This window comes from Ictidomys tridecemlineatus, chromosome 7, assembly GCF_052094955.1.
Source record: "Ictidomys tridecemlineatus isolate mIctTri1 chromosome 7, mIctTri1.hap1, whole genome shotgun sequence".
In the NCBI taxonomy this organism is placed as follows: Eukaryota; Metazoa; Chordata; class Mammalia; order Rodentia; family Sciuridae; genus Ictidomys; species Ictidomys tridecemlineatus.
The window spans coordinates 191,439,344-191,454,642 of NC_135483.1; the positions used below are offsets into that span (position 1 = coordinate 191,439,344).

The 15,299-nt window shown below is 48.3% G+C and overlaps 1 protein-coding gene across 2 annotated transcripts; it reads right to left on the minus strand.

The window, feature by feature from the left end:
- Nucleotides 1-560: 560 nt before the first annotated feature.
- Nppc (natriuretic peptide C) lies at nucleotides 561-12,151 on the minus strand. Of its 2 annotated transcripts, none has more exons than XM_078018213.1 (3): nucleotides 11,910-12,151; nucleotides 11,172-11,482; nucleotides 561-1,275 (listed from the first exon to the last, which is right to left on the minus strand). In XM_078018213.1, exons 1-2 carry the CDS (start codon nucleotides 11,997-11,999, stop codon nucleotides 11,192-11,194), a joined length of 381 nt encoding a protein of 126 aa, XP_077874339.1. In that variant the 5' UTR covers nucleotides 12,000-12,151; the 3' UTR covers nucleotides 561-1,275; nucleotides 11,172-11,191. The 2 variants fall into 2 exon arrangements, with proteins under 2 accessions (XP_077874339.1, XP_005326491.1); XM_005326434.4 differs by lacking the exon at nucleotides 561-1,275 and adding an exon at nucleotides 7,744-8,242.
- Nucleotides 12,152-15,299: the final 3,148 nt, after the last annotated feature.

The following is a 15,299-nucleotide window of genomic DNA, read 5'->3' on the forward strand; positions in this document are numbered from 1 at the left end:
CTAGTCTTTGATTAACTGTGAACCCAGTGTATTTTAGTGGTGCTAGAACCTATTTGATGGCTCATTTTTTGTTTGGAACAAAAAAGAAACATAAGAGCACTGGGGTTGGAAATGGAAATGATCTCCTATTGAAAGCTGATGTTCCAGAAAAGGCAGGCAACAGCTCCATTGTGTCCCATTCCTTTCTTTCCTTCTCCGGGAAGTCCCTGACTTCTCACTACAGTGGGCAGGGTCCCTTGGGCTGAGAGTTTGCCCAGAGACTCCTCTCTCCATCAGTTATTTTCAAATAACTGTACTAAGGTATAATTTATGTATAGTGGTGCACACATTGTAAGTGTTTGGTGCCTTGTAAGTTTGGTGAATTTTGACAAAAGTAGCCACCACCCCACTGATTTTTTTCCATTATCAGTATCACTTTTCTTACACTTAGTTTTTCATCCTCTTTTGCCATTATGATCAAACTTATTCAGAGAAATAAGCCAGAATTATAATGGCAGGAGATTTTTGTAAATACCTTCTCATGTGATATTCGAGACTAGATATTTTCCAGATATCACTCAAGAAGCTGCTGAAATGCAAAAAAAATATTGTAAAAACATAATCCACTTTCTGTGTATCATTTCATATCTACTGAGCATCACATCTTGTTAAAGATGTGTTTAGGGACAAACACGTCTTTAACACATAAGATCATTCACTGAATTGTTGACATAGTTGTATTTTAAAGTTTCTATGACTAAGAAATTTGAGGTTCTCCTCTCTGAGCTTTCCAGGCTTTGATGGACTCTCTGGTATGTCACTTCGATGGGTAATACCTGTACATTTTGTCAGTCCCAGCATACAGCCAGGATGCTGGCCACAGATGTTTTCAGGTAGGTGGGCAAGGACACACTGACAGGCACAGTATATTGGGATATGAAGTCCACAGGCTGGACAGCAGGTCAGAGTGTTTTTAAAAATGAAACTTATTAGGAATCCATGATTTGCCTCTCTTCCCATCTCTGCGTCAAACACTGTGTTTGGTTGCCACTTTAGCACCTGACGGGCTCTGAATGCACCCTCAGAACAGTGGGCTCCAGGCAGGGGGGCTCTCTTGAGGTGCCCTTTGGGTTGCCCCAAGAGCCTCCACAGAAGGACAGGAGTCCAGGAGTGCTATGGGCGGCGGGGGAAGGTGGTTCAGTTTCCTGCTGCCTCCCAGGACATTCAGCTATCTCCTCCATGGCCCCGAGTTCCCTTTTCTGAGATGACTCCAACCTCAATGATTTCTCCAGGTAGCTGCAAAAAGAAAAGATAAAATATTCACATGGATAATATTTTTTTAAAAAAACAAATAATTAAAAACTTGCAACAATTCAAAAGAATTAAAAAATAAAAAGCACTCAGTGAAACGACATTTTTGACCCCTGTCCTCCAGCTTTCTAGTTCTCCCTAGACCTAGAGATGGTGTGAACAGTTTCTGTACATCTGCATCTTCCTGCAGACTCACCTTTTACATAATGGCGGCCACTGTTCTGTTCCACAGGTTGCTGTGTTCCCTTAGCTCATTTTTATCAGCACATGAAGAGCTTCCTCTCCCCCCGCCCTTTTTTTTCTTTTTTAAAAAATTTTTAATTTTTTTTTTAGTTTTCAGCAGACACAACATCTTTGTTTGTAAGTGGTGCTGAGGATAGAACCCAGGCCGCCCGCATGCCAGGCGAGCACGCTACTGTTTGAGCCACATCCCCAGCCCCTCTTTTTCCCCCTTATAGTTACAGGGTGAACCCTTATTGTGGACATTTAAGTTTTTAAAAATCTTTCCTTTTACTCATTTATTGAACAAATGTGTACTAAGACCTGTGTGCAGGCACTGTTCTTGCTTAAGCCCACCAAGGATCTCCATGATTTGCAGATGCTACTCTTCTGGTTTGCAGAGCTTTGCAAGGATTTTATTCAATATATGTAAAAAAGACAGATTAGGTTTTTAGAACTAAAAGGTCACTTCTATTAAATTCGTTGTTTGTTTACTTAATTGGAACTGTTGTCTAGGAATCGGCTGTAAACATGATGGTTTATTCATTTGACAAACATTTACTGCGCATTTAGTGCTCTGGGGTTAGACAGACACTGGACATTTGTGGTGAAGAAGACAAAATTCTGACCAATGGAATTTACATCCTAGTGAAAAGTCAAGTAGAAACAAATAAGCACAGAATGAAGCAAAGCAGGATAAGGGATAACCGGGGTGTGGGGCAGTAAGACGAGAAGAGTTTTCAGATAACATGGCTGTGGAAGGCCGTGAGGGATTGGCACTTGAGCAGAGATCTGATTGAAATAAGTAGGAGTATTAGTCTGTTTTCAGTTGCTATAATAAAATGACTTGGGTCTAGGTACTTTATAAAGAAAAGAAGTTTAGTGCTAGGCCTGGTGGAGCACACCTGTAATCCCTGTGGCTCGAGAGGCTGAGACAGGAGGATCACAAATTCAAGGCCAGTCTCAGCAACTTAGTGAGGCCCTAAACAATTTAGTGAGACACTGTCTCAAAAAATAAAAAGTAATTGGGACTGGGATTGTGGCTTAATGGTAGAGAGTCGCCTAGTACATGTGAGGCACTGGGTTCAATCCTCATGCGGCACATGAACATAAATAAATAAATAAAGGTGTTGTGTCCACCTACAACTAGAAAATAAAATAAAATAAAAAATTAAAAAGGACTGAGGATGTGGTAGAGCACCCCTGGGTTCAATCCCAGTACCAAAAATAAAAAAATAAATAAATAGAAGTTTTTAGCCTGCCATTTTGGAGGGTGGCCCCATTGTAGAGCAGTGTATTGATAGTGTGTAGTGGCCAGTGTCCTCTTTGAGGGTTTGTGAGCCATCAACTCTCAACCTGGAGGAAATGAGAAGAAAGCATGTGGGCTTGTTCTGTCCATGAGTGAAGTGCCATGGGCTTCTGGAGTGATGGGTGACTAAGGTGGTGGCCTCATCCTCTAGGCTGCTCCGACTGCAGGTCACTGTTAGTGGGCCTGAGTTCTTGCTCACAGTTTGGGAGGCCTGCGTCCTTGGGGACAGAGTCTGCACGTACTAGTACCATACTGACCACAGCTTTTCTAGGGTCAGGCTCAGAGCAGACCCTTGTGCGTCTTGGCACAAGCACAATACCAATACTGCATCATCTTAAACATGGTGAGGTCTCCCAGCCTGCAAGGGAAGGGAAATGCCAAGCTAGTGCCAACACTATGCTATTGTACTTCTAGCCTCTAGAACTGGGAGCCAAATGAACCTGTATTCTTTATGAATTTTGTCAGAACAACAGAAATGGACTAAGACACATTCACATGCCCTTTCATTGGGCTGAAGTCCAAACCCAGGCCTGCAGGAGGGAGCAACTGTCATAGAAGGCGGGCAGGAGCAGGGGAGCCAGCCCCAGACAAAGAGGAGCATGTGATGGGGCCTGAATTGGAAGAGGGTCAGGGTCAGAAGTCTGAAGAACTGACGTAAGCAGACTCAGGAAGATACCGAAGGGGAGGAGAGGCTTTGGTGCTTTTAATGATCCAGTTAAGGGGAGTGTCTCAGACTATATTCATGGAGATCCTTAAAGGGTAGAGGAGACAAGGAAGAAGCAAATGGACTCAATTCTTTTGTCTCTCTTCTAAAGGAGCCTGAAGCTTCTGTGATTTCAATTCTGATAACAGTATAAAGGTGGGTTTAATAATTTTCATGAAAAACCTCAAGGAACCACTAACAGAATTGAAAACAGGATGTCTACTTTCCAAATCATTGCAGAAGATATAAGCAAGCACAACCATCTATGCGGGGCGGGATTAAAGAACCTTGATACTCAAGATGAAGTCAGAAGTCAGCATAAGCATTAATGACAATAAATGTGAAGCATCTAGGTCTCCTGGTTAAAAGGTAAAATTTCTTAAAGTACATATATTTTAATCTACTATATTACAAATACACCTAAACTTTTAAAAACACAAAAAGGGAAGGAATCAAAGTTTGAGCAAAGCTATCAAGCACAAATAAAAATAAAGCAGGAATTTATTTTCACATGACCTAAAAAAGAATTTCCTAGGGGTTGTGTGGCAGCAAAGAAAGGAGTGGGCTTGGTGGAAACTGCATCAGCACAGCTCCGCTCCTGCAGGTTGGAATCCAGGCCTCCTCCATTCCAGGCACAAGGAGGGCGGCACTGCTTGGCCAATCAAATATGAACATAAGTCTCATATTGTGTCTGGGTGGAAGTCCTTCATGGTCTGACCTCCTGGCACGCTCTCTTCCCCTGCTTTGTTGATGGAGAAAACACATGTGGATTTGGATCATGAAAATCCCCAAGGCTCTTGTGTTAAAGGCTTGGTCGTTAGGATGGCCCTATTGGGAGATGGTGGAACCCTTAAGAAGTTGGGCCTAGTGGAAGTCATTGGGTCACTGGGGGGCATGCTCTTGAAGGCAATCAGGTCTGCAGCCCCCTCCTCAATATTTTTGTTCCCTGGCTTGTAAGGTGATTGGTTTTGTTCTACCACACACTCCCACCATGATGTGCTGCCTCACCATAGGCCCAAAGCAATGGGGCCAACCAATCATAGAACCTCCAAAACTGTGAGCCCAAACAAACCTTTTCTCTTTATAAGTTAATTATCTCAGGTATTTCTTTATAATGACAGAAAGCTGACTAGCACATAGGTGCATGGGCTAACATAAGTAGGGTGAGGAGCTGCCCTGGAGGGTTGCATGGGCACCCACAGCAGACTTTGTATGAACAAGAAACAAATCTTTAGAATTTAAGCCACTGAGATTTTTTTTTTTAAAGAGAGAGTGAGAACGAGAGAGAAAGAGAGAATTTTTTTTTAATATTTATTTTTCAGTTTTCGGCAGACACAACATTTTTGTTTGTATGTGGTGCTGAGAATCGAACCCGGGCCACACGCATGCCAGTTGAGCACGCTACCACTTGAGCCACATCCCCAGCCCTAAGCCACTGAGATTTGAGGTGGTTTGTTACCTTAGCATACCTTCACATATCTTATCTAATACATATATTAACACTGAACTCTCATGTGCTGAATAAATAACAACTAAAACTATTAAAATATGAGAATAGAAAAAATAAAATCACAGTATGTTTTTTCAACACTATTATCAGTCTTCAGTGAATTAAAAATAGAGTCAGGGGCTGGGGTAGTATCTCAGTGGTAGAACACTTTCCTTACATGTGTCAGGCATTGGGTTTGATCCTCAGCACCACATAATAATAATAAAAAAGGTATTTATCCACCTACAACTAAAAAAAAATTTTTAAATAGAGTCAGAATATTTGGACATAATAGTACTCAAAGTAAAATGGATTAAAAGTTTACAGAATTTCAAACCATGCAAATAGGTATTCATCTTATTTTCAAAGTATCCGTGTGTCATGTAGAAAATTGATTAAAACATAGGAATTGATAAATTTAATGATAATTATTATTATTGTTATAAGGAGAAAGTATACAAAGATTGAACCCAATCTCAATAATACTAAAGTTAATAGTACAAAATAGTAAGCCAAAATTAAATTACACTTGTTAGAGAGAGAAGCATGACTATAAGACATGAAAGTGGAAACACCACATAAGGAGATAAGAAAATGGAAAGCTGACAGAGTGACAGTCTCTATAACTCTTCCTATATTGCCCACCACTCTCTGGCCCCTAGCTGAGCAGTTCAGCAAAGGACAGGTTTCCTGGGCCCTACAACACCTGTCCCCCACTACTCTGCCCACCTGGCCCTTCACAGGGCAGCTTCTAACCCTGCAGAGTTTTCCAGCCTGTCCCAGAAGACCAGGACTCCAGGCTCCCCACCCCTACAACCAGTCTTTAAGCAGGTCCTGGTTGTTGCTGTCACCCCATGTGGGAGTGAAGCTGCAGGTTCTGCGGGTAGCTTGAGATGAGATGCAAGAGGCCAGAAAGGAGGTAGGACCCATACCAGATGCTCAGAGTTCTTGACAGTATCACCAGGGGAATCCCTGGAGGCTTCCCAACATTTACAGGTACTTACTGAATGTCAGTATTTCCTGGATTTCCAGCAGAACTCCCTGGCTGAATGACATGTCCTGGTTGCTGCTCAGGAGGCAGTGACAGGACTCTAAGGTGGATGTACAAGGAGGCCTGGCTGCCCCACCATCTACTAACCCACAGATTGAGGGGCTGGCTTTGGCCCAGAGAGGTGGACACTGGCAGCAGAGGATGGTCTGTGTCGTTTGCATGTGATGCATGCTAGTCAGGAGAATAGTACTTATAGTTTGGGGCTGAGAATCCTTATGTGCTTTTGGATGCTGGCAGACCAGGTGGTGTCCACTGGGAAATCCTTCAGCATCTAGTAGTAGTTCCCTGGATCCCAGAATTCACTGTCCCTCTGTCTCTGGGCTTTTGGAAGAGCACCTGCATTGTCACCAGTGAAACCTGCAGGGTAAAACATGCCCAGTCTTCTATCTTCCTGGCCCTGTCACATTCCTCCACTTCCCCTTTCAAGGGGGTCTGTGGACAGCACAGTGAGCCAAAGCCCTGGTGAGGCCTGGGTGCTGGAGCCCTCATCCTCACCAGCATGGATACCACATCTCCAGTCACAGAGGGAATGAGACAGGAAGGTGCCAGGCCCAGGACTGGAGAGCTGTCTCCAAGGGCACTGGCAGAAGTGGAGGGGTGGGGGTATCCCACCTTCCCCAGCAGGAATATGACTGAGTTGGGTATGCATCTCCGAGAACCTGCTGCTAGAGGGCTGCAAGGAACAAGGGGCTCCTCATGCCAGCAGGAAGACCAGGTACTACTGGCCACCTTCTCTGGCCAGTTTTCTTCTAGAATTCTTCCCCTGGCTCTGGCCTGAAGTTCCCAACTCCCCTGAACAGAGTGCTTCCAATGCACCTGATGTCAGCAGCCCGAGAAGCTTTTTAGGTCTCTGCTTTCCCCTGTTGAGAACAAGGAGTGTTACGGAATGGAGTATGTGGTGAGATTACCTCCAAGTTATTTAAAAATTTCTTATTGGTTTCAGGCAAAGAGATCTAATCTAAATTATATTCATAAATTCAAAATCATTATTCATAATTTCACATTCAAGGCTCCATGGGGCTTAGGAACTGTAATTGTCACAGCTTCAAATGAAGAGAAAAACCACAGCCCCCTCACAAAAGCATGCCACGTGACACAGATGTGAACTCCACCAACACCTACTCTGCCTCTGAGGGCCTCAGCCTCAGGCTTCCAGCCCAGCGCGGCAGTCATTAGAGGAAATGACCCATTCTAGACACTGGGAGCAAGTCTGTAAGGGAGTAGTTGAGATGCCCAGGGTGGCTTGGTTCTCCTGCAAGATGTCCAGACACATTCTCCCCAAAGCAAAGGCACATTTCTTGAGATTTCTGGACATTTCACAGAAAAGGTGGAGTGGGATTGAGCAGCCCTTAAGGCAGCCGAATCCAATTTCAATTTGGTCAGTGGCTTTGGATTCCCAATGGTCAGGTGCTTGAGCAGAGCTAGTCAGAATTACCTGGGACAAAGTCTACATGGCCAGTCCTGTCCTGAGAGACTCAGATTAAGTAGAGCAAAGGGAGCATTGGGACAGGAATCCGTTTTTTATTAAGCTCCCTGGGGTATTTTGGTATGAATAAATCCAGAACTGGGAACCTGACTGATCTATTTTGGAGGTAAATATCTTGTGATCAAATTTGCTTTCTGCCTCAGACTAATTCCTAAAAAATAAATACAATGAGTAAATAAAGACAGTTTTCAGTATGTTCATGGAATGACTTTTTTTTTTTTACATTTTTTCAACTAGTTAGGACAAAAACATTACAATGATTGGCTTCTTTCATTTAGTTACATAAATAAAATTTTTATAAATATCTCTTTATAAACAATATAAATAGCTTTACAACATAAATACATTTATGCATGACATGAATTTACAAACAGCAATGTTTTACAGCTGGTGTTGTCAGTCTCTTAAAAACTGTCTCTTGTCATCAAGTCGGTGTAGGTGTGTGTGTTTCATGTATATAATATATATATAATATATATAACTTTTTATTTTTAATTTTCAAAAAAACCCCCAAACAATAAAATCATACCCTCCCCTCCCCAAAATAATAATAAAACAGCTGGTGTTGTGTATTCCCAGTACCAGGGGGGAAAAAAAAAGAAGAAATGTAAAAGCCACATTGCGTTGGAGGTGTTTCCAGATGCTAGAGGCTGATGACCAAGGATGACCTCAGCACACGGAGCTAGTTCCCAATCCTGAAACAGAGTGGACACAGGACACTCAGTTCTGGCCTTTTAGCTGAGAAACCCAGCCTACAGGCCATTTCTAGAACCTTCCTCCCCTTTTCCACAGCAGCACAAAGTAATGTCCCTCTGCCTTTACCCTTGGGCCTCTGACAAAGGCTTTCCTGTGGAGGGGAAAGGCCTTCTGCACTCCCCCTCAGCTTGTGCGGCTGCCCTTGGCTCAGGTAGAACCAGCATGTCTTCCAGCCTCCCCCACACACCCCCCCCTACACCCCCCCCGCCTCCTCTGATCCAGGCTTTGCCCTCAACACCATGAGGTATGCTAAGGAAAAGCAAGCCCCCCCCCCAGCCCCCGCGCCTCAATCTCTTTTGCTGCAATACAAACCCTCAGCCAGGGGTTTGTCCCGTTTTATGTGTCTGGGTGGCCACAGAAGGACAGAGAAAAGAAACATCTGGGGAGTCAGGAATTCTGGGTTCAAATCTCAGCTTCAAACTCCACTCCCTGGGTTGCTGTGAGTGTTGTTTTCCTCACCCATAAAGTAGATAATTGCCACCTCCCAAGGTGCTGGCATTCAACAGGAGCCCCATATTAGGCAGCAGCAGGATCTGGCTCATAGCCACCACTCAGTAAAGAGCATGTCCTTCCCTAGTTGCCCTTGCTGCAGAGGGGCTAGTCCAGGTCCCCTGGAGTAGAGAGCAAAGGATGTCTGACAGCCTGAGGAAATGTCAGTCAAGTTGGTTTCTGGGTTAAGAGGATCAGAGTACTGTGAAAAGAGCTGTACTGGGTCCCTGCTAATGGGTATATGGTGCTCCATTAGCTCCTCCTAAGACAGTGCACAGTCCTCCCTAAGGACAGCACTCACTGAGGGACCCCAGGCCTGTACAGCTCTCTCTCCCCTTCTCTGACTGCTCCATCAGTTTAGATGAAAGATGCCTGTGATGTTCCTGGGGCCCAGGGGCAAAGTGTTCATTGAGGTCTCAGCCATCCAGTCTCTGTCATTAGTAGTTTATAATCCAGACCTATAACCATCATCAGCAACAGTTATTATGGTGGTACTTGAAACTAAAGTCAACCCCCTGAGTGGAGAAATGGCCACAACCTGTTTTTCTCTTTAAGACTTTATCCTGGGCATCTCTCCCAGGAGACTGCAGGTGTAGGAAGGATGATCCACTCTCTCACCAGGATGGGGTCGGTGAGGGTGGGGTGGAGCAGGCTAAGGCTGTTATCAGTCATCTAAGTTAAGAACTTCCAGGATGTTGATTCCTGACCTGGTCAGAGGAGTCTTAGCTATCTGAACTCACTACCCTTGTGGCCACCACCTGGTGCCCACACCCAGCCATGCCAAGAACAAGGCAGCACCTTCAGGAAAGTACATTCCAGGCCCTAACCCATAGAAGGTTAATTAACTTCATTTAAATTCTGAAGTCTGAGTTTGGCACTTAAGTCACAAACTGATCATTTGAAGCTTTAAACTCCATCTCTTTGTTGTTCAGACAGGAGAAAAGAGAGCAAAAGACATCACAGTGGTAGCACTGAGGGCTGGAATCTAAGTGCCAGAACCATTTCTCTCCCCATACAGGGGAGAGTCAAGATCACAGGCAACTGGGGAGAAGCACAAAGCTTGAGCAAACCTGGCTGCAGAGAGAGGAAGGAGGAGGCAAAAACATAGAGAAGGTAGCAGGTGGTGGGTGGGATGAGTCTGAGTATGCAGGTTCCTCTGGTCATTGACAAATATTTCTAAATACTCCCTTGGGGGTGAGGGTAGGTTGCAGATTGCCTTAGGCCAGTGTCTGGCCCTTAAATTGCATAAATCAATATGGGGACTTGAATAGGTCACAAATCAAAATGTGCTTCCTGCAAAGGTGTCTTGGACCGTAAAAAAGTCTCAGGCAATGCTCTGGAGAGGCCCTCTTGTTTCCTGCTGGGAGAAGGCTGTGGTCACTGACCAGGCTTTCTGGGTGGAGAGAGCAGCCTCCTTATGCCTGGGGTGGGACAGACAGGGTGTGGGACAGCAGCTGGGCTGGAGGCAAGGCTAGAAAGCAGCAGGAGCCTGACCTGAATGTCCTTGAATGTCAATGTCAGAAGTTATTCCATGTGCACTGGTGGGCAGCAAGAATGGAAAGGGGAGAGCAGGGGAGGGAGGTTTTGTAGCAGTAAATTGGCATCATGCACACCTGGCAGGGGCTGCGGACAGGGCAGAGGTTTCTGATGGAAGATGAAGACACCATGCCAGAAACAGGGTTCCCACAGCGCAATTTGGATGTGGGGACAGGGTTAGTGGGGAAATTTGTTTTGTTGGGTATGTGGAGTTTGAGGTTGGGAGCAAGACCTGGATTTATTTTAGTCTGTTTCTTTCCCTGACCTAAAACAGGGTCACAAACACAGAAGTTCTCCCCTGAACCACAGGGCTAAGCAGCATCAGGACCCTGGACAGACCAGTTTGCCCACAAGGGGTTTGAAGAAGGGACAAGAATCAGGATGCCCCACGGAGAAGGGCTCCCAGACGCTGCTCATGGAGGCCATACTCTACCATAAGGGGCAGGCACTTCTCCAATCATTCCCACTTCAGGGACAATAGGTCAAGTGCTAGTTCGGTGGATGCGACCCCATAAGCCTGTTTCTACTTCTATGAAGGGAGGCAGATGGGTTCATTCAGGCTAAGCCAACTCTGACCTTTCCAAGGCTCCCTGACCACTTCGTCCTTCTCTTATTTCTTCTGGGACGATAAATGGGATTGCAGGCATATGCTTAGCATAAACTCGGTCCCATGCGAGGATCTCCTGGATCGGCTCTAGAGGTCAGCTGGGTGTCGGTAGGACCCAGGGCCCAGGGATCAGCGAGGAACCTAGCCCGCCTGTGCTGTGGGGGTACGGTTTGGTTCCCCGGGGCGCTAAAGCTCTGCGAGCGCGAGCGCCCTACGGTCGGGTTGGCGGTACTCACCGCCGCCAGGGGTCGCCGCACTAACATCCCAGGCCGCTCATGGAGCCGATCCGGTCCAGTTTGAGGCCAAAGCAGCCTTTGGACAAGCCCTTCTTGTTGCCTCCTTTGTATTTGCGCGCGTTAGGGTGCTCATGAAGAAGGCGGGCCCACGCTGCCCGCGACTTGGTGTCTACGCGCAGGTCCCGGAGCAGTCGCGACCTGTCGCCCTTGAGGTTGGCGCCGCCGCCCCCAGGAGTCTTGTCGCCCTTCTTCTGACCGCCGCCGGCAGCCTGGGGCTCAGCCAGCTCCTCCCCTGGCGGGGTTCGCGGGACCTGTCAGAGAAAAGAGTGGGCAGGTGAAGGGACGCACGGCTTCAGTGCAGGTGACTTTGCCGAGCTCCTGATACTCAAGCCCCACGCGCCCGTCAGCACGGTTGTCCCTTCCTAGCCGCAAGTGCACCCTCACAGAAGCCGCACAACTTAGCCCCCATCCACCCGCCACGGGGTCGTGGTTGTCGGCTCCTTCGGGGAGCCCTTTGCCCACCCCTCCTTTGCCACTTGCAGGGCTGGCCACAATGAGGTGGGGGGGCTGCGCGTGTGTGGACTTTCTCCCGAGGTTAGGGGAATAGACCCCGTGCGTCTGGGCTTCGAGGACATATATCCAGGGAAGAAGGCTGCCTTCTCGCACTCTCCAGTCACTCCAGCTTGCCACATCCTCCCACGCCCCTCACAGGCCCAACGTCCCCGCGACAGCACCCACCTTCGGTGGCGCCCCGGGCTTGGCTTCGGAGGACCGGAGCGAGAGTAGCGTGAGCAGCAGAGCGCAGGCGAGCAGCTGGGAGAGGTGCATGGTGCCGGTGGGGTCCAGGGGCGCAAAACCGCAGCAGCGAGGGCGCGCGGAGCCGACGGGCAGACGGGCAGGGCTGCCGGGCAGGGCTGCCGGGCGAGTGCGGGTCCCAGTGCTGCACGGCGCCGGCTGGGTGCGCTCTGAGCCCGTGGCTCCGCTCGTGCTTTTATAATCCAACCTGCCGCTGATGTCATCCTCCCGCCCACCGGGCCGCCCCGGCCAATGGCACCGCGCACGAGGCCGAGCCGAGGGCCGGGAGGGAGTTGCGGGGGCTCTCCCCTCTGCCCCCACCCACAACTCACCCCCCCGAGCTAGCTTTTGGCTGCACTTGGAGCTGCAAAGCAGCGCGCAAGGAAACTCCATTTGCAGAGATCGAGCGCCCTGGCATGCAAGTGTCGGTGCGCCCAGTGACATGTGCACTCGCTGGGTACCCACTACATGCTCTTTAGGAGGAAGAGATCCGTATTTCTCCTTGCAGGTGCAAAGCCAGGTTTAGAGGAATTAAGTCACTTACATAAAGGAGCGCAGCCAATAAGTTGGCGCCTTCCAAGATTCTTGCACGTCTGCCTTGTTGCCAAACTCTTCCCAGGGCACCCAACACGCGCGGTCTGGCATTGCCGCTCCACTTTTTACCTCCGCGCCAGGGTGGGAGTACAGATAGCCCCGAAGTTGAAGTCTTAGATTTGGGCATCAGAGATACCACCGATGTCTTGGCGGGAGGCAAAGAGTGAGGTGGGGGGTGTGTGTTTGCCCCTGGCCGCAGTAGGGAGTGCAAGTCTTCTACACGCAAAAGTGAGAGCGTTTCACCAGCCCTCGTGTTAGAGCACCAGCCGGGAATTAGGGGGACTGTGAGGGCAGGCCCAAAATACCTGTACCCGAGTGTATACAGGCGGTGGCACCATGTTAGGCCACTGCGACTCTAGGTTCACTCTCAGCTGGGATCGCTGTACATTGTCCAGGCATCTGACCCTACAGGTGGCTTCCGTTTGTGCTGGCCAGTGCGATCTGCCCTCTCCAGTTACTGCACCAGGATCTGCAGCATGGGGATGTCTGCTCCAGTGTCCAATGTACCTGCTCAGGCCCAAGCACTGCCTAGCCTCCCTAAGTCCTGGGTTAACTTCATGAATTGGGCTGCAGAGAGGTCCCCAATGTAGAAAAGAGATAAGCCAGGTATCTCTGCTGCTGATGACTCCCTCTTCTTGGCTTGGTTGTCTTGGTTCCTCCAATTCCAGGGGAGTTCCTGCCTCCTGTTGGGCCATGCAACTGCTGAAGGGCCTGCAACTCCAAGAAGTGAGCAAGGTGCAGGAAACTCTGTCCCCTGTACTGAGCAGGCTGAAGGCAGGAAAGTGGAGAAGGAATGTCCTGTGACTGAGCTTCTGGTGGTCCCCAGGAGTGAAAAGGACCTGAGAGAGGAAGGAGAGGAGACCTCACTAGAGACAAGAGGGCTGCTGGAGTCAAGAGGCTTGGAGCACCACATGGCTCTGGCAGTGGAACCAGGTCTGGAGCTGAGGAAGTAAGGGCCCTTTATCTTTATCTTTCAGTCTCTCAGTCTCTCTCCCATGGCCCCTTCCCAACCTTGTGCCCTGAGTCATAAACTGAGGACCAATAGCTACCAGAATCTTTTTTGTTTAGGAGATAATCCACTAGTGAGGTCTGAGTTTGGGGCAGCAGATCAACTGACCTCTAGGAAGATCCAGATGTCGCCTGCGCATCCTTTGCCAGTTCTGCTGAGTTGACTCATCACCTCCATTTCCACCCATGGAGTCATAGCACTCCCGTTTGAGGAGAAAAGAGTTCTCCAGAAGCAAGGAGAAAGAGGGACGGCTTCCAGGTGGCCTATGCAAGTTCTCTCTTCTTTTTGTCTACAGGACAAAGAGGGCTGGTACCAGCCAAACTTCTTTGAGATTTGTTTTATTTATACCTGCTTAAAGAGCTGAGCAGAGCCAGACAGACTGCCTCTAGAGGCAGACACTGGCTGGTTTCTGAGGCAGCAGTGACCTCCTTTAAAAGTTCCTTTAAAAGCGCAGGTTGGAAGCTTCCATGCTCATGGCCACCTCCTTCTCAGTGTCTATAGGCTGCTTCTTCCTGTCTTCTGTGTCCCTGGGTCACTTGGTGATGGCCCGTGACTTTAGGTCTCCCTTCTATTTGATCTTTGGGACTTAGTGAAGCCAATACCCACATCCCAGCATGACTGGGCCAACACCCTGCACTCCACTTCCCCTTTTTGCAAAGGGAATCTTCTGGTAGTTGTGGCTCTTGACCATTGAGTTGAAGAGTCACCTGCAGAGTGAAGCTTCCCTGGGGCAGGCCGTAGCAGCTTTTGTTTAGCTGGGGCAGGGTGGGTAGGAGTTCCAGGTCTGGGCTGTAGGGATGTCAGGGAGGGACAGCACCTAAGTGCAGCAGAGAGGAAGGTTTCACGCTCCCTGTTGTTTGCCTCCTGGGCTTAGATATGGGGTCTGGCCCCTTCCTGTCTTTCCCATGGGAAGTCTACTCCTTCTGCCCGGTCCTATGGGTCTATCTCAGAAACTCACAGAGCAGCTGAAATGAGCTCGTTCAGGCCACTGTCCTGATTTCTTGTTGAGACTCCTGATAGCAAAGGAGGGAGAAGAGCCCTCTGGTTCTTAGGGACCTGACAATTCTGTAGGGAATCTTGTCATTTGTCACCAATCTCCCAGGTATCCACAGAGCATCCTTCGAAGCTGCTCAGTGTCCTGACTTCCATCCCAGCAGGGAAGAACTGCCAGGAAACACACACTGGCTGTGTCAGCTGAAAGGTGCAATGACAGGGAAGTGGCACCCTGGGGGCCCCAGCCTGGGTCAGCAAAGTGGGTTCCCAGAGGAGATTCTATGCCAAGCCAGAAACACAGGATGGGGAGGGAAGAGAGGAAAACATAGATAGGAAATAAAGCAACTCCCAGCAGGCTAACAGACTTGGGCTCAGAAGAAACTATCCAAGGAAAAAACAAAGGAAAATAAATAAATAAAAAACTCCAATGAGAAGATTGCAAAGGATGACCTAGAGAAATTGAGGCAGATTAGGTTCTAGTGAAGTGGCAGAACCTATGTGTCCAGAATTAGGAAAGCCTGGGAGAGAGGCAAGTCTGGGGTCTGGAGGCAGGAGATGTGACAGAGAGTGGGGAGGGGCTTGTCTTCCTAAAGTGGGAGCCAATGGGGGAGAGGGGATCATGCAAGCTTGAAAGGTGAGGCAGAAGGAGAGCGATCAATTGGGGGAGAAGACAGAGGGAGCAGGGAGTGGGGACTGTCAGAGCCAGGCATCAGAGTGCTGCATAGCTGGGATCTCTC

Excerpts from the sequence above, each read along its gene's own strand:
- Nppc (XM_078018213.1), bottom strand. The coding sequence starts at position 11,999 with ATGCACCTCTCCCAGCTGCTCGCCTGCGCTCTGCTGCTCACGCTACTC. Across the intron at positions 11,483-11,909 it reads AGCCCGGGGCGCCACCGAAG|GTCCCGCGAACCCCGCCAGG; the intron begins GTGGGTGCTGTC and ends TTTCTCTGACAG.